Source organism: Electrophorus electricus, chromosome 1, assembly GCF_041902795.1.
Source record: "Electrophorus electricus isolate QZ-2024a chromosome 1, ASM4190279v1, whole genome shotgun sequence".
Classification (NCBI taxonomy): Eukaryota; Metazoa; Chordata; class Actinopteri; order Gymnotiformes; family Gymnotidae; genus Electrophorus; species Electrophorus electricus.
In genome coordinates, this window is record NC_137497.1 from 30768159 (window position 1) to 30792050 (window position 23892).

The window sequence follows — 23892 nt, forward strand, 5'->3', positions numbered from 1 at the left end:
TTAAAATAAGTTCATGATCTATCTCTTGTATTTAATCAGTGTATTCCATCAAAGTGTGTTCCAACCACAATCTTGATGTGAAGAACTTTGTTCTGATAGATGCCAAAACATTTTATAACTGTCTGTAATGTTAATACATGTGGGGCATACCAATTTGCCAGGAGTTTAGGGATTGGGCATCCTGTAACACAGGTTCTTCTCAGCAATGCTGGACTGCTGGGGAAGGGACATGTTTATATGGACAACTTTTACATATCTGCTGAGTTGTTCATGAGTCTACACAAAGAAAAAATATGAGCTTGTGGGAGCTTGTTGGGGGCTGAAATGGTTGGAACTGTAGGGCATCAGTGTTCCAACATCCCTCAAACCCTGCATAAATGTGTAAGCCAGGCCCTGCACAAACCCACCTGTCTCAGTGGTTTAGTTAATCAGCAAAACCAGGGGGGCGAAGACTAGGGTATGAAACTTACATTTGCATACAGACACAGTGGTAGTGTTGAGTCAAATGCAGAGTACAACTACCAGCAGATGTTCACCATTCCCCAGTGGGTTCAGCAGAGCGTCTACAAGCTAAGCAGCCTCTCCACTCTGCCAATCACATTACTTATTCAAATAGATATTTGCACAAGCCATAACATTTATTGTGACCCAAATGTAAATGTAATTTAATAAAGCAGAAACCAGGTATAATCAGGTCTGGCTGATCTGAGATGAGGTTAGGAGATTTTTATCATTTAGTTGCACGTGCTTTAAGTGATGAGAGTATGTGGAAAATGTGTAGCATGATATTATAATCTCAGTAATTCCACGTTTTAGTGTACAAAGGGTTGTTCTGAGGGAGGGACAAATAAGTGGTAATCAGACATGGATATATATATATATATATATATATATATATATATATATATATATATATATATATATATGTGTGTGTGTGTGTGTGTGTGTGTGTGTGTGTGTGTGTGTGTGTGTGTGTGTGTGTGCTTTTATTCTATGCCTTTAATTTTTCTTTATATTAACATTTGTAGCTGTTTTGCTTATATATGTTGGTATCACCCCAGCCGTGTGACCCACAGGTGCTGGGAAATCTCTCAACAACTTTGTTAAGCATTTCTGTGCTGTTTAGGACTATTTCAGAGTGTAATGACAGCAGGTGTTCTCAAGGATCAGTGATCAACGGTCTATTTATAAAACAGAGTCAGTATGAATGTGCTTACATTTATTTATCATTTATTTTTAGATTGATGCAACATTATGTATAAAAACAGAATTACAGAGAACTCAAAAATGTTTGTGGATTGATCAATTTATTGCTATCTAGTACATCAAAGCCAGCATAAGACAAAAGGGTATATTCACACCCATGAATGGTTATGCTAAATGAAGAAAAAGGAAAAAATAAGACTGAGCAGTATGAGTGGGCTGCAGATGAACGCCCTGTTCAATATGCGAGTAATAACCCAGGGACCAGAGGAAGTGAAATTCTACTGAGGGCACTGATCTCTCCCCACTGCTTCACTGACAGTGGTCTGGCCACTCCAAATGGCCTCACGGTGCACTGACAATCCCTTTTCCCACTCCTGCTCAGTGAGAGTGAGCATGCTGTAGGTGCTGTAAGTGCCATGGTCTTCCAGGAGTCTGCTACTGCTGCTCTCCCCATCCCTGCTTCTCCCGTCAACTTTCCAGCTCAGAGACCAGTCTGAAGGGAAGGCCTGGCTGGCCAGGCATACCAGCGTGGCCTTGTGCTCCTGGAACAGCTCAGCGCTTGGATGGGGGCAGAATGGTGAGTTTGGGAGGGGTAGGACCTGGGAAAATGAGATCAACATCAGCACATTTCAAACAAAATTTTCATATAATGTAGAGTCACTGATTTATTTTTATTTAGTTATTTATATACTTTGTACAAAAATGTAAACAAGGCTCACAGTGGTATAATCTACACATTGCATAAATGTTGACATTGTATAGCCTAATTTTTGTAACAGTGAAATATGTGATTATAAATATTGCTGTTCAGTATTGTATAATGTATTATTTATTAACATAACTAATTAGCTAATTATTCAGTTTTTAATCTGGCTACAGGAGAACATTATACAATCAAATAAATACAATGCACAGGGGAAATAAATGTAATCCTAATATAGAAAAATGTTAAATATATATATTAACTGAATGAAATGGAACTAAGGTTTTATCAAGTTATTTGTCGCAGTGCATAAAACTCAATTGCGTGTAACATGCACAATGCAATGTATAAGTAGAATGTATCGGAATTAAGAATGTCATAAAGCAGAAACGTTTTGTGAAGTAATGGACTACAATGGTCTGTCTAGAAGGAAAAACCAATGCTTAAATGAAGAAAGCAGGTGGAATACAAACATTTGTTACGTGAAATATAAGTGACACAGGCTCACGTAAAGCAAATGTGAGGCGAGCTGAATGGTAAATTAGTTTACTGCTAACTCTAAAGGACGATAAATATTCCGAAAAAGTTAATTTTACTTACTTCCAACTTGGAGTCTCGTGCCGCCACCAAACGTATACCACGGCGATACCAATACCGTAACTGGCCGTACAAAAACCTTAGGACGAGCGCTAAATACGGAAAACCTGTCGCAAAAACATCGATTGATCGCAATAACCGAATTATCTTTTGTTTCAACTGCTTACACGCATTTTCAGCGAACAGTATATATTCTATATAGTATAACAATATAGAAATCTACATACTCCATACTTTTTAAAATCTACATACTACGTATATTGTGAGTAAATTTCACACGTCCTCAAAATGACATGTTCACATTACAATGTCAGAAACAATTAGCTACACTAATTTTTACAATTTCTCATGAAATCTGCTGCATCGAAATCGACAGTTTATAATGTACCTGTTCGAATGTTGATCGCTGTTAATCTCCCGGTAATTTGGTTAATGTAGTTAAGAGTTAGGCTAAATTAGGCCTATAGATGAGCGCACAAACATTATTTTTCAGTCCTGAAAAATAACGTTTGTGCGCTCATCTATAGGCCTAATGATGTAGTAATTTTGTAGTATGTAGAGATGTAGTACTTTTATGTTCAACCGCTTCTGTAGACTCCAGGCTAATAAAAAAGTAGATTTAAAGCTAATATGACAAATCAAAAGTAATATGACAAATAGAAAGTAACATCCCTCCTATATACTGTATATTATGGACAAACAGGTTAGTAAGTAACCTTGATCAACAGAAACTTTACTGATCCCCTACTACAATAAATTGATTTATTTAATTCAATTCACATTTATATAGGTTTGTTATTTATAGTATGTTAGTGTATTAATGTTTGTATTCACTTCCAAGAGAGATTATCTCTTAATTTTCTTTACATTTCTTAATCAGGTCTAATTTATGATATCCTCAGATATATTTTGTTAATATCCTTAGCTGCATTGATATCTTTCTTAATTCTTTCATATTGTATCTACTGCCTCTTTCCTTGCTGTAGGCCAGCAGCCACTAGTACCAAAGCCTTTGTAAGCCTCACTGTCCAAATATGATGGAAGGTGTAACAACAGTCAACACTCAGACAGCAAAAGATCCAACTGTGAGAAGGTTTATTGACAACATAAAGCAGGCTACTCAAGCTTGGAACATCAATCACCAAGACAGCAGTTCTTGGTAGGGAGAACGTAATACAGATCGTTGCCAGTCCAGTGCAGGTTCAACAATGGGTAGGCAGAGTCCAGAAGGCACAGGAGGGTCAGGAGGCAGGTGTAGTCTTGAAACAGAGCAGAAATTAAAAACCAGGAGAACAAACAGAAACTGAGTACACTCAATATGCATCACAGGAAGGGCAATACTTCACAAGGCAGGGGGAGGGTGGAGGGTGCAGGGAGGATAGGGATCAAGTCTGTATAATTAGAGTTCAAGTGAACTGGATCTGCTCTGGTGATTGGTCTCATTGGAGAGGGCTGTTCTGTACAGGGGGATCCTTACATAGTTTGGTGTTTTGTTTTGATTTGACCCTTAGTTTGTCAGCCATTTTTTGATTAGTCATTAGATTAGATCCAGTCTCTGTAAAATGTTTCTTAAGGTTACACTCTCACTCAATTTGATTGCTAAAGAAGGCTCCATATGCTTACTTATATCCTTCCTTCAGTACCTACAATAATAATCTCTTTCATTCAATTATATTATATAATCGTAAATTATATTTAGATTGCAGAGAACATGAACAGTGACTTCCTGCAGGTCATCAGATTTGCATAATGGCAGTTCATATGCTGAAGCCACATTGTCTGTATGCTTTACAGTATAATCTGCTTTAGACACTATTGAACATCTAACATTATTGTTTATTGTCCTGCATAGCTTGTTTGCTGGGTATCTTTGCCTTGATGCAATCAATTTCAGTAAGTATTCCCTCAAAAAGTTCATATTATAGTTAGGCTACACAATTAATGATGATATCTTGCACTCCAGCTTGTGTAGGTTGTATTACGTCTCATATATTTTAAAGATACGTAGGCTACCAACACGGGCAATGTCGTGTTCTTGTCCTGTAAATTGAATATGTTCATATGGTTTTTCTTATGACATATTCCTAAACCACGAATCGCATATGTCTCTAATTTCTGGTTATAGGCATAAACAAATCAACATCATTGCTCGAGGTTGAATAACAGTTGAAATTCGTTTCACACTCTACTGAGACGCATACTCTACTGGGTTTCAATCAAGTATTTTTAAAAATATCTATTACACAAAAACACACAAAAATATAATAACAATATAAACTAAACCCAAACAGGAGTATGTCTTCAGGGTGGGCCAAACACAATAAACAAAAATTAGGTTAACTAACGCCAGCTCACACTCTAACTTACCTAAAAAGAAAAGAAAAGAAAATGCAACACACCTAACCTAACTCCTTATTGCAAAAACAAAATATAACAAAAACAAAAGAAACATGGCACCCACCCCTACAACTTCAAACAAAAAAATGAAAAGAACAGTACTGTGTTCATATGTGAATCTCGATACTCCTCTTTTGAAGACTAAACTTTCATTGTCTGTAACAACTCGAAGCTCCTATTCCTGTCTTAAATAGGAAGTTAAACAAGCAAGTTGCTATTCCTCTTTAAGTCATTTACATTGAATGCAGTCCATTTACATTGAATGCAGTCCATTTAACAAATTGTTTTAGAATACACTTTGTCTTCCTGAATCAAATATCTTTCACTTAGTGCTCTGGGTAAGATGGTTTGTTTTTATGTTATGAATTGTACACTGGGTGATTGACACAGGACTGTAATACATACATGTGAGTATAAAAAAAAACTCCAGATGGAGTTGTGTTTAATGTGTGAGTTTAATAGCCTTACTTATGTAAGGGCTATCACAAGTATTCAACAGACAGGAGATTGAAGACATTTTGTTTCCTAATACTGTCTGACTGAGACTTTGATTGATGTGACTGCAGTTGAACATTAACTTAAAAAAATAAGAATGTTCTTAGATGGTAGCACACTGAGTGACTACGTGTGACTAAGGAAGATTCCAAGACGTCTTTGTATTCAAAAGGCACCAACCATAGATTGTACAAATGTGGATTTCTGTACAAAATTAAGTAAAATTTAAAATAAGGCTTGCTTGATCTTACAGTTTTGGTTTTGTATAGTTTATTGTATAATTTCTTGTATTGTCTGTTTATTGACTCAATGACTTTTTGCACTGTTACATATTCTAAAGGTAACAAATGTAATGTTATTTTGGGTCCCTTATTGGGACATTGCTGAATCTTCTGTGAGGGTATGTTTTGGAATGTCCCACCAGGGCTAGAATAGTCTGTCTGCAATGTCAACAATGGCCTAGGAACATCCTACAGCAAACACTGTCAAAAAAAAAAAAAAAAAGGCCTACCAAAATAGGGTACTCCATTGTTTTCTGGGTATTCATATAGGCTATAGTATATCTTTTGCTCTATGCTCCATGTTTAACACCTATTCCAGACCAGTCTCCAGCCAATTCATAACAAACAATTGAGAGAGACTACAAGTGGAATTAGCAAAAACATCTTTATTTATGTATTATGCCTTTCAAAATGGTCGGCAAAAAAATCTCTGAATCCCTGCCAGCATTAGCCTCTAGCAAAAGGGCCTGGCTATTGTAATTTGGCAAATATTAATTAAAAATCAGACTCTGATTTGGGTTCTGCAAAGAATTAAGAAATGTTAGAATATTGTGATCACAATAGAATCAGACATCCACCAACACAGACTTTAAAGTGTTGCAAAGCCTAAATCAAAGCAAGGGCTTTCCTTTCAATCACTGAGTAGTTCAGCTGGATGTTTGACACCCTGATCATCTTTCTGTAACACAACTGCCTCAGCTCCAATGTTGCAGGCATCCACCTGAATCTTAAACAGCTGATTGAACTGTGGAGCGTTCAACACAGGAGCTGAAGTGAGAGGAGTTTTAACAGTCTCAAAAGCAGACTGACAAGCAATGGTCCTAAAAAAACTTGACTTGACCCATTACTTCAATAAATCAGTATGAAGTGCAACTCCTTTTGAAAAGTTTTCACAAAAATTACAATTGCCCTAGTATCCCACCATACTGAGGAAACACATCAAATCCTTTTGGGGGTAGGTGGTGACCTACCATTTGGCCCAGATATGTCACCATTGCCCTGGCAAACTCACTTTTGTCCAAGTTAATGGTAAGAGCATCAGCCAAATGAATAAAAAAACAGATGCATTGTAAATGTTGCTCCCATGTATCACTAAATATTACATCATCTAAATACACAGCACAGACCAACCCTGCTACATGCCGATTCATCAACAACTGAAATGTGGCCATCGCATTATGTAAGTCAAAACTCATAAACTTATAAGAATAAAACCCATCTGGCATAATAAAAACCTCACAAGCACAGTAGCCCTTCAGCAAAAAAAATTGCTCACAAACTTGGCTGGCCCCACCTGATTGACACAGTCTTCTCTACGTGGGAGAGGAAAAGAATTAGACTTGGTAACAGCATTTAATTTGCGGTAATTAGTACAAAATTGAAAGCTACCATCAAAGAGAATTTCCTTTTACATCTGATTGATTCTGATTCTGCATTCATAAACAAAGAATAGAGAATATGTAATTATTTGATGGATTATTTACTGGTGCGTTTATTTACTTTCCTATGTCCTATTGTATCCTTTTGTTACTTGCAGGGGGACTTAAAGTCCTGTATAATGCACATAATTCAAGAGTAGGGCAGAGGCTCTAATGTTTCTGTTCTTTTTTCTAAACGCTTGAGTTGAGGGACAAGTTACGATAGACACTTCGACCTGCCTCCTGTGCTCAGACCATCGCTGGACCAGCGACTGGTATAGTCTGAATGTTATTTGCATTTGTCTGCATACATTGGTAAGACCTTTCTACTCTTCCTCATTCTCTATTTTTTCTTCTCTTCCTCCCACTATTTTCTCCACCTTTTCCTACTCTAGAGCAGTTAGAAACGCAGGCCTCTTAGTTATTATTACTATTAGTTACTTTTTGTGTATATGTGTTCATGTCCAAAAGTCCTGCTGATTTCTGGATGAATATTGACTGGAAAGTCTAAACATGCTGTTTATTTGATGAATGTTGGCTGCTTATGTTGGATGCTTATGGGATAAATATTGACTGGCAGGTGTAATCCTGGATGATTGTTTGTGGGAATGCGTAGCCAGTTGGCATGGCAGGGACATTCCTGCATGGTGTGTTAAAATTCTGCATCCTGCATCCTGTGTCCTGCCTCCATTTCACAGAGTCATTACCAGAGCAGACTGTTCTTCATGTGTTGGAACAGTGCTTCCATCAATGTGGAGAATATGTGAATATATTTATGAATATAAAATGTCCATGAATAAATGAATGTATACCTTTATAGGGACTGCAGTCTTTCTTTGCTTCTTGGCATTATATTCAATATTAATTTTTTTCCCACTCCATAGCACTCTATAGCATAGAGTATACATATAATACATATACATATATACACTCTATAGCTTCAGTATTAATGTTACCAAACATGAAGGGTTTATCTTGAAATTTGCACTTAGAGTGTTCTATCTATCTATCTATCTATCTATCTATCTATCTATCTATCTATCTATCTATCTATCTATCTATCTATCTATCTATCTATCTATCTATCTATCTATTTATAATTGTGCTAGCTTTGTGATTTTTCTGGTTTCAGAATAAGTTATGTATATTTGAAGGAGCGCCATCATATCCACCTGGAGCCATCAATGGCTGATTTTAGTTTTTTGTCATTAGTTCTCTTCAAAATTTGTTTCTTTGGGCAAAACTGTGTAATTTTCAAATACACTGCCTGGCCAAAAAAAGATCACACACTCTAATATTTCGTTGGACCATCTTTAGCTTTGATTATGGCATGCATTTGTTCTTTTCCACAAGCTTCTGCAATATCACAAAATTTATTTCTGTCCAGAGCTGCAATAATTTTTCCCCAAGATCTTGTATTGATGATGGGAGATTTGGACCACTGCACAAAGTCTTTTCCAGCACATCCCAATGATTCTCGATGGGGCTCAGGTCTGCACTCTGTGGTGGCTAATCCATGTGTGAAAATGATGTCTCATGCTCCCTGAACCACTCTTCGCAATTTGAGCCCGATGAATCCTAACATTGTCATCTTGGAATATGCCCGTGCCATCAGGGAAGAAAAAATCCATTTCTGGAATAACCTGGTCGTTCAGTATATTCAGGCAGTCAGGTATTCAAAGAACCTGGGATGAAAAAAGTGTACAATACTTTACAATACTTGTCTTTAAAAAACAAAACAAAAAAGCATACAACGCTCAAACGCGACACTTTTAGATATCTGACGGTCAGACACACCCCACTGTACAGCTGCAGGCTAATCACGTGATCATAGAAACCGACGATAATCCAAGGTAAATTATAATTATGAATGTTTTTTGGGGGGAAGGGGTCCACTCCTTTCGCATGGAGCCCCCCCCGCACACACACAGACACACACAAATAAAATAAAAATTAAATCCGCCTCTGCCCGTAAGCGCTTTGAATTGACCATATTTACTCCAGATTCGTCAGATATTGTGGAGGCGGAGCCTGCTGGGAGGGGTCTGCGAAGAAAACGTTAACTGCCCCATACACAGCTAGAAAAATAGTCAATAGACTAGTTTCAGAGAAAACTACAGCGACTCAAAGCAGTAAATTGATACAGGAATTAAAGTCGAAAGCAAGAAAACTGAAAAATTGAACAAAGGTTCTGCATACTGCCCCGGCTGAGAACTCAGTATCGGAACAACTTCTGCCACCCAACCAACAACATCCAAACGCTGTTACCTTCCACTTCAGGACAACAGCTACTCTCAACCCCAGCTTTATGGCATTCCGTACGGTGAGCCTATTCCTCAAGGTCTGGTTCCAGTAGTTGCGCAACCACCCGTCTACACGCCTCTTACCCAACCTTTTCCAGATTATTTGTGGTATTCTGCTTTCATCATGTCGCTGCTGTTTACCGCTGGGTATCTTTGCCTTGATGCAATCAATTTCAGTAAGTATTCCCTCAAAAAGTTCATATTATAGTTAGGCTACACAATTAATGACGATATCTTGCACTCCAGCTTGTGTAGGTTGTATTACGTCTCATATATTTTAAAGACACGTAGGCTACCAACACGGGCAATGTCGTGTTCTTGTACTGTAAATTGAATATGTTCATATGGTTTTTCTTATGACATATTCCTAAACCACGAATCGCATATGTCTCTAATTTCTGGTTATAGGCATAAACAAATCAACATCATTGCTCGAGGTTGAATAACAGTTGAAATTCGTTTCACACTCTACTGAGACGCATACTCTACTGGGTTTCAATCAAGTATTTTTAAAAATATCTATTACACAAAAACACACAAAAATATAATAACAATATAAACTAAACCCAAACAGGAGTATGTCTTCAGGGTGGGCCAAACACAATAAACAAAAATTAGGTTAACTAACGCCAGCTCACACTCTAACTTACCTAAAAAGAAAAGAAAAGAAAATGCAACACACCTAACCTAACTCCTTATTGCAAAAACAAAATATAACAAAAACAAAAGAAACATGGCACCCACCCCTACAACTTCAAACAAAAAAATGAAAAGAACAGTACTGTGTTCATATGTGAATCTCGATACTCCTCTTTTGAAGACTAAACTTTCATTGTCTGTAACAATTCGAAGCTCCTATTCCTGTCTTAAATAGGAAGTTAAACAAGCAAGTTGCTATTCCTCTTTAAGTCATTTACATTGAATGCAGTCCATTTACATTGAATGCAGTCGCATTTAATAAACTTATATCAATAAGAAAACTTATAATGCACTGTTTCAGGAATAAAAAAAAAAACTAAACTTGCCAATGCCACATCCTCCACATCATGTCAGACCCAAGTTGCTGCTAGCTCTGTTCTTTCCCCAGCACAAGCTGAAGCAGCTCAGAGCTTGAACACTTCCTCACCACCACAGGCAGTTTTGAAAGCTTTTCCAAAGCACACATATGGCCATACAGCCCGATTTATTCTTAAGTATGCATTTGAAGACACACGCACATTTTTTTTTAATTTACTTACCTCATATTTTGATTTAAACCAGTATCATTAGCTCTGCTGTCATCATTTACCATCAGGGCCAGCTGCAATCCTTTTCTCTGATGTTCTGATGTGATGTAGCATTAGCCTCACTGCTAGCAGTAATATTTCACTAAATTATCTTAGCAGTTCTCATCTTGACGATCCAGCATTTTATTTTTATTTATAGTGTAACATTTTATTTGAGCCTATTTTTACCTTTTATTTAATTTAATATTATGACCATCCCCTGAGATTATAGGGACAGAATTTCAATTTTATTAACTACCAGCATATTTCACTGGGTAATTCTGGTTACTGTTACTGTCTGACTGAGACTTTGATTGATGTGACTGCAGTTGAACATTAACTTAAAAAAATAAGAATGTTCTTAGATGGTAGCACACTGAGTGACTACGTGTGACTAAGGAAGATTCCAAGACGTCTTTGTATTCAAAAGGCACCAACCATAGATTGTACAAATGTGGATTTCTGTACAAAATTAAGTAAAATTTAAAATAAGGCTTGCTTGATCTTAGTTTTGGTTTTGTTAGGAAAGAACTGTATACAATCTATAAGCAAAGTGCTGAATTGAAAAAAATATATATATTAAAAGTAGCATTAAATGGTTTTAACAAGTAATTTAATAAAATGCCACTTATTAGTTTTCAATATACATAGATTTCAAACCACCATTCTTTTCATCAGAGAATATTTATTTTCTGTCTTTTTTTTTTCAATCAAATAACTCCCTCTCAGGATTTCAATTCATATTCCTTCAAATGTATTTTTACTTACATTTTTATCAATTTATTTTTAATTCAACCCCTCATAACAGGAATGACTCTGTGTGTGTGTGTGTGTGTGTGTACAAATGTACATTTTTCTAATTTTAGCTTCATTGGTTGGCTGTACATACTGTAAAAGACAAATCTTAATGTAGAGTATTTCAACTTCATAATTCAATGACACCCCTTTTAAAATAGTTTTTTTTTAAACCAAACTGCCACTTGTCGCATTCGAATCATACAGATGAGAAATTCTCAAATGTATTCATATTTTGATTTCTTTCCCTCCTTTAGATTAAATCTAAAGGATCTTCAGAAGAATTTGCTCCACTGAAGTTTACTGCTGTTTGCAAAATGACGTGCTCTTTTCTTTTTAAAATGTACCTTCAAAGATGTCAGTAAAATGATTCACTTTTTTGTCTCCAGTTTTTGTTGAAAGTGTGCCAGTCATTTTGTGTGATAGATGAAAACATATTAAAGGTTTAAGTTTTATAAAGAGTGGTAATGTGTGATTTACTATTTAATTAACTTGATTTCTGCATGAGCTAAAATATGATCTGGTCTAAACAAATGAAACCACAAAAAACTAAGACCACATCCCCTCCAATACACATCCCAGGACACGTCCCCCCGATATTGAGATATGCTCTATCCCACCCCCAATATACTGATGTAAAATATATATTTATTCCACTCCAGTACTCAACGTTGCTGCGAAACATTTGTTCGACTGGGAGCTACGGAAGAGCTGCATAGAGATTTGCTCAGATTTGATGATGGCGTCACTGCTGAACAACTACGAACACAACTGCAAAGCTTTGGACAGCAGTGGTCAACACTTAAACAATAAGTAGCAAACGCTTATACTGTGAAGGATGACAATGACAGTGAATCGTGCAGAAGATGGGTCAACTGTGTCAACTTGCAAGTCTTGCTGTTCCGGTTGAACCTCTTAACGGATGCTTACCAGGGCATTGGGCTTGCTTACAAGCTACTGCTAACGCTGCCTGTGTCGCAAGTGCAGTGTGAAAGATAACTGCGTTGAAGAGAAGCACAATGACGCAAACACATCTTGAGGCGTTCATGTTGATGTCGGTGGAGAAAAGTATCCTAGCCAACCTTGACACTAACAGTGTTGTTGATGCTGTGGCTGCTAAAAGCAGCGAACTGCCTAAACTACTAGTTTACTAGGGTACTGGCGCTTGGACATGACGTTGACATTTGACATGTACTCGAATGACGTGTAAGCCGTGTTACTAAATTTTTATTTTTCATTAAATTTTACTTCTAAGCATGTCTAATTTTAATTTGTGTCTAAACAACAGTGTACAGATTAAGTTTGGCAACAGTTTAGATAGAGTTCATATCATAGCAAGGATCGAGCCGCGGACTCGTCACAAATGTTAAGAAAATTACAATGAATAATGGGCCGAGGACCTCGTCACCTCGCTCGTTGAAGGATGCCCGGGCCTGTTTTGAGGCGCAGTCCGCCCGTGCTCCTGACTAGCTAACGTCTCTGCCCTGCAGGGCAATTTAACGTTAATGTCAATACATCATTTTGTGCTGGAACTGTAATTGTAGAAAAAAGATCCCAAAAATGTCAGTGATTGTATTAAGTGGAAACAATATTTTTGGTGAAAATGGGCCAATTTGCGAATGCTAAATCAATCAACAATCACTACTGACGTTAATGTTACCTGGAATTTACCTGGTAAATTAATTAACCGCTAGCCACACATTCATGTAGCGTCCAACAGAGGTCACGGACCTGTTCAGCTAACGTTAATGTTTTTATACTTAGTTCTTTAGTTAAAGGTATACTGAGAAAATGAAAATGAATACTAGTCAGATTGATATAATTATAAAAGAGACTCGTAGCTACTAGATTTCAGTCAGTCTTTCCTGACAAAACAATTACCAGTTGGATTTAAAAAAAAAAACCAAAAAAAAAAACCCAGCTTGTTTAACTTCCTAGTAGGATAGTAGGCATAGTAGGATGCATAAACACACACACACACACACACACACACACACACACACACACACAGAGAGAGACATACATACATAAATACATAACAACAGACGCCTATTAGCCTTCATATATGCATCAAGGTTCTTTCTTGTCCCTCAGTTAGTGATGATATCTCATTCCTGTCCATTCTGGTTCAAAGTAAAGACAGAGAGGGACAGAGTATAAGGATAGTGACAGGATAGGGAGAGCAGGTGATAAATGTTCTGCCACTCAGTCTGGCAGGGGGAACATATTCTGATAGAAAAGTGATGTCAATACATACCCTCTATACACTCAACAGTGCTCCAAGTTATCTACATAATACAGTAATGTTCAAAATAGACCTAGTTTTGGTATGATTACTGATTATTTATATTTTATTTTTAAAAATGTACATACAAGAAAACAGACAGTCCATATATGAGAGATTCCAGATCTTGTTCTGGCAGGAACTGGCACAATATAAGCACTGGTTATGTTGCAGTTTTTCACAGGGTATTGCTGCCTCACTCCATATCTGTGCATCTTTAAGAGTTCACTATTTCAAGGCCATATATTTTTAATGGCTGGGTTTCATTGATGTAAGTTGATCAACCGGTCCTGCAAGAATGCTGTAAGTTGCAATAATGATTAGGCTTCTTTAGTGATGTTTATGGGCTCAAATAAGAGGTTCAGTTGTTTTTTCTTATGATTCTGATATCTACATTTTTCTAATTTTTATTACTGCACTCGTTGACAGGTTTGTACTGAAAAAAATAAAAACCACAGAAATGATTGGTAATGAAGTCCACCTAAAAAAAATTGTAATAGTGTGGTGGTTGTGTGGTTGCTCCAATAAATGTTGTTTCTTGACAAATGGGTGTTAAATATCCTGCTGCTTTTATTACCAACACTTCCGGTTTAGATCTGGTTTAGTTTGCATACAGGTTCAGGTGAGCTGGGAGAGACCTGGAAGGTGGACCATCTGCATATTGTGTGTGAGTCTGGCTATTGTGTCTGAGTCTGTATCTGGGGTCCCCAAGGACTGTGTATGTCAGCGAGGTTGTGCATGAGAAAGGGACTTGCAAATAGTATGCAATTGCAAGATGCAATCTTCATTGGATGAACAGACAATCTTGGATTCAAATAACATGCAGAAAATAAGGTGTTGAGTAAACAACAGGTAGAGAAGACTTGAGAGACAAAAAAAAGGATCAGGCAAAGAAACATCTTGATAATAAGGTGTAGGGCTTTTCAGGGTATAATGTTGAATAATTCATCCTAATCCTAATGTGGTGCATTAACTAAATTGCTATTTGTCAAACATCCACTACTGGGCAAGTCTTGCACCACCAAAGAATAATAACTATACAAGCTGTTTCATATTACTGATCAGGGAAGTGTACATTTGCTCAAATCAAAAAGTATTTCAATAATATTGCCCTCAGACTGCATCTTTTGACTTTGGTTGCTTTTTACTTCACATTTCCATGTGCAAAAGATCCCACACAACTTTATGTGAAAGGTGGAGCTTTGTTCTGCTGAATCTATAAGAGTCAAGAAATCAATATTTGGTGGAATAACCCTGATTTTTAATTACAGCTTTCATGCGTCTTGGCATGCTTTCCACCAGTCTTTCACATTGCTGTTACACCACTCCTGGCACAGAAATTCCAGGCGCTGGGCTTTGTATGATGGCTTGTGACCATCCAGCTTCCTCTTGATCACATTCCAGAGGTTTTCAATGGGGTTCAGGTCTGGAGATTGGACTGGCCACGATAGGGTCTTGATCTGGTGGTCCCTCATCCACACTTTGATTGACCTGGGTGTGTGACATGGAGCATTGTCCTGTCAACAGAGTTGGGGAACATTGTCAGAGCAGAAGGAAGCAAGTTTTCTTCCAGCACAGTTTTGTAAGTGGCTTGATTCATGTGTCCTTCACAAAGACAAATCTGACAAATTCCAGCCTTGCTGAAACACCCCCAGATCATCACCAATCCTGCACCACATTTCACAGTGGGTGCGAGACACTCTGCCTTGTAGGCCTCTCCAGGTCTCTGTGTAACCATTACATGACCAGCTGTTGGACAAAGCTGAAAATTGCACTCATCAGAGATGACGACTTTACTCCAGTCCTCTACAGTCCAATCTTTATGGTCTTTCGTAAACTTCACTCTGGCTCTTCTTTGCTTCTCATTGATGAAGGACTTTTTTCTAGCTTTGCACAACTTCAGCCCTGCCTCCAGAAGCCTGTTTCAAACCGTCCTTGCTGTGCAATTCACCCCAGCTGCTGCATGCCATTCTTTTTGTAGGTCACTTCATCTTACGGTTGTTAAGTGACATTCGAATGAGGTGGCAATCATCACGGTCGGTAGAGAGTCATTTTCGTCCTCTGCCAGTCTGTTGCTGTTGTTGTCCCATTTGTTTGCTGCTTGACCTTGTTCTTATGAACTGTAGTTTTCAAGATAGAAGCAACCTGACGCTAACTGTATCCCTCTGCAAGTAAAGCTACAATCGAACCCTTCTTTTCCTCATCAACCTTTCTTTTCAACTCTTTTGGCATAGACTGTAGCTGTATTTTGCCTACACTTACTTTTCAGGTAGTCCTAGCACTGTTCTTCCCATCCAGCTGGTTCTATAACAAGAGAATAGTGATTACAGCAGCAGTGGTTTTTAATAATAACAAAATAGGATTTTGTTATGGTGATCATCTATCTGGTTGGTATGACCTACCCTTATATTTTACTTATTTTACTTACTCTTGTGTTACAAATCTGTTACCCATAGATGTCGCTGTTGATTCATGTCATCAGAGGACAAACGTTTACAATTTTATCTTCAAACATAATAGGTATTTTTATCATCTTCAAACATTTTTTATGCATGTGACTTTGATTCAGTTCAAGTATTAAAGAAAAAGACCCCACACCAAATACTGCAAGTTATGTTTTATTTCCATGTATTATTTCCTTGTATTATCATGAAAGGATTTTGCTCTGATATGAAAAATGAAAATCTTATGATGCACACATATCAAAATGATAAACCTATTTTGCAATATAAACACCGAAAGCTTCTTTGCTTTCTCTCTCCATGTAAATTCTTTCCTGTTAGAAGAGGTAATGAATGAGCTGAGCTAACAGAGAGTAGCTTTGGCTCCACCCTTCAGCTTGAGGCTACACCCATGAAAAGGACATATATAAGTAGGAAGGTTCATACGAAGCAGAAGAGCACACATCTTCTGACGAGCGGCGCTTACATCACAAAGTGCATCCAACAAACCAGCCAGTAACGTATGCTTCTTTTTTTTAAAGAGGGAAAGAAACTGTAGTGATTTGGGTACGGTAAAGTGAGGGAAGGTACCTAAAGCAAAAGAAACTTAAGAATGGACCCCAAAGTTTCACCAAGTGCCCCTTCTGCTGGTGGAGAGGAGAAATCGGGCATGGATAATCAGCCTCCTCCGTACCAGAACAATTATGGTGCTGATTGCCTGCTACCTCAAGGGGTTTTCCCCAACCAATCTGGCTACCCTCCAGGGCAGCCTCACGAAGCTCCATATGGTCAGCCCTACCAGGTACCGTACCAGGGTATGTACGCCGGCCAGCCCATCGTGGTCGCACAGCCTACTATGTATGTGACGTCTGGACCACTTGCTCAGCCTTTGCCTGATTACTTGGGTTATTCCATCTTCACACTATTGTGCTGCTGCCTACCAATAGGTATTGCAGCACTCATCTACTCTATAAATGTAAGTATGAATTATGTATTTGTAATGATGCAAAGTGATATCAAGTGCACATTTTTATTGTTTTGAAAATGGTGATCTTAAGAAAAACAGTTAAAGTGATTTTGTGGCTTTTCTTTGAAAAGAAATGTAATGCTTATGTCAACTTACAAATAGCTCTAGACAATATTTATTTAAAACATCAATAATAGTGAATCTTTTTCTAATGTTTATATTCTGTAATACAATGGGTGATTTTTAGTTGTCTCGAGTGTTGACTACAGAGTATCAGAATTATTCATTAAATGTACAGTTCTGCAGAATAACTTTTGATGTGAACTGAGTTTAAAATCAAGGATATAAAATAATACGTTTTACCACTTACCCAGTATAATGAGAAACTATGCCAGATGTTACGCATAATAACAATTCCTAGTGTCTAGTAGTGTGAATGTGATATGCATTTATACAGAAAACTTGTATATAGAAAGGCAGTCAATGTTGAAATGTCTGTGAATGCTGTACATGAAGATATCCCACTGTTCAAGCAAGAGATGAGAAGGGTCTTTTCAGTTGTTTGGCCAGGGCTGCGAATGGCCTAAGGATGGAGGATGAATGTCTTAGGATGGAGGGTCAGTTTGTGTCACGCAGGATCAGTGTTTTGTGATGTCTATTGATCATGGTATCATGATCGATGCTTATGGTAGATAGCAGTCCATATCGGTTTTTTTTCTTCATGAAATAAGGGTTGTTATGAGAAAGGCAGCACAATACAGTATCATCTGCACTGTACACGGAGGTCCAGACTGTTACATTGGAGTGGCTGGCTATTCTGAGTAAAAATTGTTTGACAGAAGATCTGTACTGTGTGCCCTTTAAAGAGCTTTCCATACTTTTCTTAATTTAATGAGATTTCTCATCTTGACATCTGTTTAAATAACATTTTATTTAGGCACTCCTTAGCTGGACAAGACAAACCGGCTACAAAACTGTGTTCACATGACTTGGTGACGTTGGCTTAAAGAAGTGAATGCAAATTATTATTTGTTGACATAAAATTGTTAACAAGACAAGTTAAATCAAAGTCTAATCATGGGTCTTTCATGTATTTACATTCTCAACAAACAACATTCACTTAAAACAATTTAAATAAAGTTGCCTTCATCTAATAAAATGAGAACAGCTGAAATATTTAACGGCACCAAGGAAAGTCAGTGATTGATTCTAGTCAGAAAAAACTTTCCTTTTTGATATTCATCCATGCATATCCTCTCAGCCTATGTTTTCAGACCTTTGCCTCAGGTTTAATAGGGGATAACTTAATTACTACTATATTGATGCATTTGAAATTGCATTTTGAATCTTGAGTCACATGGCGATGACATGCATTTGAGTAAAAAGAATATACAATCGCCATTACATATGTCATGTTTGTGTGGCATGAATTTTCAATTTCTTCAGTGGTCATCATCCTTGCTGACAAAACTATATCACTGAAGCTTGGAGTCAGCACTGTTTTTGTATGGTTAACTAATGGTTGACCTTTGTAATGCAATATTGCACAAGGGACTATAAAAATATTAAAAAAAAACTCTTACTGTGCAGTGAGTAAACATTATCTAGCAATGAAAGATTTTCTGTTTGCTTTTAAATTTTGCCAAAGTAAGACGCCTTAAGCATATTTAAGGCGTCTAAGAAATGACAGCCTTTATTTTAGTTATGTGCATTTGGTAACTCAAAATCTTGCCTATGTAGACAACTCACTAGGTATTGAAACACTTCCTCCTTATATACTTATATGGTAACTCTGGGGTCTGTAACAAGAAGTGCTAGGTTCCAGTAATTTGACTTGGAATGTCCTACAGGCCTTTTTAGGCCATGCTCTTTTTTTTGTTTACTGTTCTGCGTCAGTGGTGCCATATTTGAGTTTTGTTGCTCCCATAAAACAAGTTTAACTACCTCCCTTTTTAAATTTTGCCTAAGTAAAGCAAATATTTTGACTGTACTTTTTTCTAGACATGTCTGTTCATGTACATGACATATCAATTCTATGAATAAATGGTTCTCAAAGGATTATGCTAAAATGTTACTTGAAAATAATATGCCAGTGGAAAAATATGATCTTTATTTCCTGTGTAAATTGAGTTTTGCAAGCTTAAAGATCCAGAATGCATTATCTGTGATTATACTTTAGTTATGAACCATTTTAAGTCATTTTAGGGGTTATGTAAACAGCTTTAGATCAGCCTTCCCAGACATAAGAACTGTGGCAGAATTTTTAAGGTTATGCACGCGATTGTTCAGCAAGAGAAGTGTCTTATGGAATAAGTCCATTACAGGGAAAGTACAGAGTAAGTTGGTTTCAAAATTTTTAACCCATATATAGCAAATCGATCTAAACTTATTAGTCAATGAAGCATTCATCTGTGCATCAGTAATTTTATTTAAACAGGATTTGTTTTCATTTATTTCTTATAAAATTAAATCAGTTAGCTTTATTAAATTAGGAAATGATAATCCTGTGCCCCTTTAATGGGAGTCATATGCATTCTGGGTGACAGACTGGGTTGGCAGGGACACACCCGTATCCTGACCACTCGATGCCACATCATCTTTTAGCGCTCCCTCCGCAGCTGTTGAGGGGCTAATATCACAGTCACAAGCTGCTAGGAAATCGCTAGAACATCTCAGCAGATTAGTTGAAATCAGTGTTCCTTTGTGGTATATGGTGACCCATAGCACAATGACTGAATATCACTTATCTGGGGAAATTCTCAGGAAAGTAATACTCTGGAAGTGTTTCTTCCTTGTTTTTTGTGTCAGTGTAATGTAATACCTGATTGTTACGATGACTGTTAGGGCCCACGAGAAAAAAACTGGATTTTCTGGCAAGGCTTGTGGCAAATGGAGAGTCCTGGAGCTGATGGAAAATGATGAGTGTGAGAAAATCTGACCTACTCACTTTTGATTCACAGAAAACATAACGAGCAAAGCTAACAAGAGGGTATTTGAGGGAAAACAAAGAATCTATTTAGGAAGTCTGTGCGTGTGTGTGTGTGTGGGGGGGGGTATGTGTATGTGTGGGTATTAAAAACAGATTACTATAACCAATACTATAACCAATTCAGGTTCAGTTTAATTTTCTTGCTACAGCCCACCATATGGTTCTTTCCTTTGATTACTTACAAATCCATTGTCTCAGCCGTGTTTGTTTATTTAGAAGGTCATCAAATTTCTGTGGGCATCAGATATCAGTAACAAGTAACAATGACTATACTTGCATAAACCCGCTCTATGCATTTGTGAGTGTGTGCGTGTGTGTTTGGTTGTGGTTGTGTTTGTGTGTGTTTGTGCCTAAATCTAAATATCCACAGGCCATGGAATATGGTCATGGTATATAGGTCATGAGACCTGTCTACCTGCAGTTTTTAGAAGTGTTTTTAACCAGTTTTCATGGATCAAAAATGGCCTGTCTTAACAATGAAGTTCTAGTGTTTCAAAAAAACCTCTGTGGCACTCTCCCGGAAATCCTTTTCATTATCATATGGTTTTTAAAATATATCCCTGTCTCATATCGCTGTCCTTTTGCCTTGTTCCTTGATTGTAACTATGACAAACTTTTCTTTGGCCATAAAATCTTTGTGAATTCACCTTTATGACTTTATGAATTGTAATGACTTTTGAGCCATATAGCATAACTAATTGCATGGTTTGGGAACGATAAATACAAAGACTAATCCTTGGCTAGTTATGAGACATGCCCAAGTGCCTAGTAAAGGATGAATTTTCCCATCCTCTATTCAGATTTGTGTAGTCATGATAGCTTGCACATTGCTGACAGTAACATTCAATAAAAGTACATTTCTGTTTGTCATTCCACATTAGCTATAAGGGATGATGAGGTCTTTGTTTGTTTTGTTCTATCCAATATGACAAAGGGAGTTCAATAACTGCCCATATACACTGCTAAAGGACTAATATAACATTGTCTGCATGTTGCAACTCTAAATATCAGTCGTATTAATAATATTACAACTTACATTTCCTGAAATTACTTGTGTGTTAGCTATAACTGATGTTTACTAGCTGTGCAATGATGACAAAGTTAGTAGTTTCAGTTCAATCACTGTATAACAGATAATGAAAGATGATAAAAGATGATAAACAGATAATGATAACAAATATTTATATTTGCCCTACGAGGATAACAGTCCCAGTTATCTTTGTTGTGGTTTAGCCCTGGTGAAGTATACAAAACCCCCAAAAAAGCCACATGTTTTGGTGGGCTCCTGGCTAGTGCACATTGTTTACCCATGGCTCAATTGGTGCCATGTGCAGCTGGCATTAGATGTCAGCAAAATACAAACGCTCAAGAAAAGGCTTCAGACAACCTTCAACCTTCTACTCAGCTGTTCTCTAATAATTAATAATTTGTGTCTCTTGAAGTACATTGTGCAGTACTCTTGCAATTGTAGTGATTTCTTAGACTGGGAGAACACACACAGAAATTGCTGTTAGTCAGTGTTGGTCTGGAGAATGCTATTATGTGAACAATCAGCTATAACTGCTTGCTGTTTAGATTAGGGACCCATTTTGTACATAGACCATGCAGAAGAAGGCTTTTGTAAAGAGCTCTTTGATGGCCTGAATGTATTTGATCAAGCTGAAATGTTTCAACTCTTGCAGATGGCCTTGCCGCATAAACAATATTCTAATACTCTTTAAAGTCTTTTATCAAATGGAGTATATCATTCTGGCACCAGCAGGAGTCACATGCAAACTTTCAGGAATGGTTTGTCTAAAAATGATGGTAACACTTTATAATACAGCCCACATTTTAGAGTGTAACTGCCTGTCATTTATTTTGTAATTTCCCAGAACATATGGTGTAAGGTCCTGAATCAGTAGAAGTAGTGCCATTTTCTCTGAAGCAACCGCTAAACCATATTGTGTGAAGGTTTTGGGTTTTTTGTTTTGTTTTGTTTTGGGTTTTCTTTCCTGATGGGCTCTTTGAGTCAGATAAAACTGACAGAGTGCATTGTGCAGCTCAGCAGAGCAGGTACTTTTCAGCAAATAGGAGAGGTAGCTATTAGGACAATTTAATTAGCTTTACAAGTTTATGTATCTTTTTACATATATATATATATATATGCATGTCGCATTTAATAAACTTATATCAATAAGAAAACTTATAATGCACTGTTTCAGGAATAAAAAAAACTAAACTTGCCAATGCCACATCCTCCACGTCATGTCAGACCCAAGTTGCTGCTAGCTCTGTTCTTTCCCCAGCACAAGCTGAAGCAGCTCAGAGCTTGAACACTTCCTCACCACCACAGGCAGTTTTGAAAGCTTTTCCAAAGCACACATATGGCCATACAGCCCAATTTATTCTTAAGTATGCATTTGAAGGCACACGCACATTTTTTTTTTTTATTTACTTACCTCATATTTTGATTTAAACCAGTATCATTAGCTCTGCTGTCATCATTTACCATCAGGGCCAGCTGCAATCCTTTTCTCTGATGTTCTGATGTGATGTAGCATTAGCCTCACTGCTAGCAGTAATATTTCACTAAATTATCTTAGCAGTTCTCATCTTGACGATCCAGCATTTTATTTTTATTTATAGTGTAACATTTTATTTGAGCCTATTTTTACCTTTTATTTAATTTAATATTATGACAATCCCCTGAGATTATAGGGACAGAATTTCAATTTTATTAACTACCAGCATATTTCACTGGGTAATTCTGGTTACTGTTTTTGAAGTAAGTCCACAGATCATTTTCATTCTGGGCATTTAGCTGACATTTTTATCCAAAAAGCTTACATTAATGACTGAACATAACTTGAGCAACTTAAGTTTAAGGGTCTTGCTCAGGGGCCTGACAGTAGTAACCTGGTGTTGGTAGGACTTGAACTGCAAACTTTACAATTACTAATTGAGTTTCTTAACCACTGAGCTACCATGCTGTAGGTCTAGCATTACCCATGACAGAGGCATGATGCCCCAAACCCTCCACTGAGTTACCAAAAAAGAAAAGAGCCCATGATTCTATGAAAATATTGCATCTGTACATGAAGAATTTCTTATATATTCATATAAATTTGACTGTAAGCATGAAGGATGTTACAGTAAATCTGCAGCATTGTGGTCCACAAAGAGGAGTAAAAAAACAGTATGTTTGATGGTCGGCACCTCTGGCTTTTCTTTCAGACACGAGATGCCAACATGAGCGGGAACAGACCTCAGGCAGAGAAGAGCTCCCACTTGGCACGCATCTTGAACCACACGGCTCTAGGCCTCGGAATTGTGGCTATTGTTGTTTCTATTGTGATTGTTGTCATCACAACCATTTCTGCTTCCTAAACTACTTTGCACAATCACTGCCCACTTAAATAAGCTGGCTCTAGCCAGAGATCAGGGCAAAATTCAAAAAACATAAAGACTGTAATAATGTAAGAGTGTATATGTAATAATCTGCCTTTTAAAATCATCACTAACATTCTATAAATTATTTACTTTTGCTGAGGATTGAAAGATTTACCTATTAGCAATGTGAATAATACATAGAACAATTATATAAAACTGTCCGATGTCTGAAATGTACCAAAAAAAATAAAAAATAAGTGCATTAAAATGCATTACCAACATATAATGACTTACTGTTTTCAAAATTGAAATAAATATCCTTACTGGGAGCCAATTACAATTATTTTTGTTCTAGAACAAAAGAAACAAAAGATGTTTT

At 37.1% G+C, this 23892-nt stretch overlaps 2 protein-coding genes across 2 annotated transcripts; one reads left to right on the forward strand and one right to left on the reverse strand.

Moving 5' to 3' along the window:
* Positions 1-1204: 1204 nt before the first annotated feature.
* LOC113568776 (uncharacterized) lies at positions 1205-6653 on the reverse strand. Its single transcript, XM_081722485.1, has 6 exons — positions 6602-6653; positions 6319-6447; positions 3649-3765; positions 2895-2912; positions 2510-2613; positions 1205-1805 (listed from the first exon to the last, which is right to left on the reverse strand). The coding sequence occupies exons 1-6, from the start codon at positions 6651-6653 to the stop codon at positions 1485-1487; spliced, it is 741 nt and encodes a 246-aa protein (XP_081578611.1). The 3' UTR covers positions 1205-1484.
* Positions 6654-16646: 9993 nt separating this feature from the next.
* LOC113569017 (uncharacterized) lies at positions 16647-23799 on the forward strand. The gene is made up of 2 exons (XM_026997145.3): positions 16647-17161; positions 23358-23799. Exons 1-2 carry the CDS (start codon positions 16799-16801, stop codon positions 23508-23510), a joined length of 516 nt encoding a protein of 171 aa, XP_026852946.2. The 5' UTR covers positions 16647-16798; the 3' UTR covers positions 23511-23799.
* Positions 23800-23892: the final 93 nt, after the last annotated feature.

Bases quoted from the DNA above. Each gene is read 5' to 3' on its own strand.
- LOC113569017 (XM_026997145.3), top strand. From the start codon at position 16,799: ATGGACCCCAAAGTTTCACCAAGTGCCCCTTCTGCTGGTGGAGAGGAG. The intron at 17,162-23,357 runs GTAAGTATGAAT...CTTTTCTTTCAG, and splicing joins CACTCATCTACTCTATAAAT to ACACGAGATGCCAACATGAG.
- LOC113568776 (XM_081722485.1), bottom strand. From the start codon at position 6,653: ATGGTAGGTCACCACCTACCCCCAAAAGGATTTGATGTGTTTCCTCAG. The intron at 6,448-6,601 runs GTGGGATACTAG...CTCTCACTTCAG, and splicing joins TGATGTGTTTCCTCAGTATG to CTCCTGTGTTGAACGCTCCA. The intron at 1,806-2,509 runs GTAAGTAAAATT...TCATTTTCCCAG, and splicing joins CACGAGACTCCAAGTTGGAA to GTCCTACCCCTCCCAAACTC.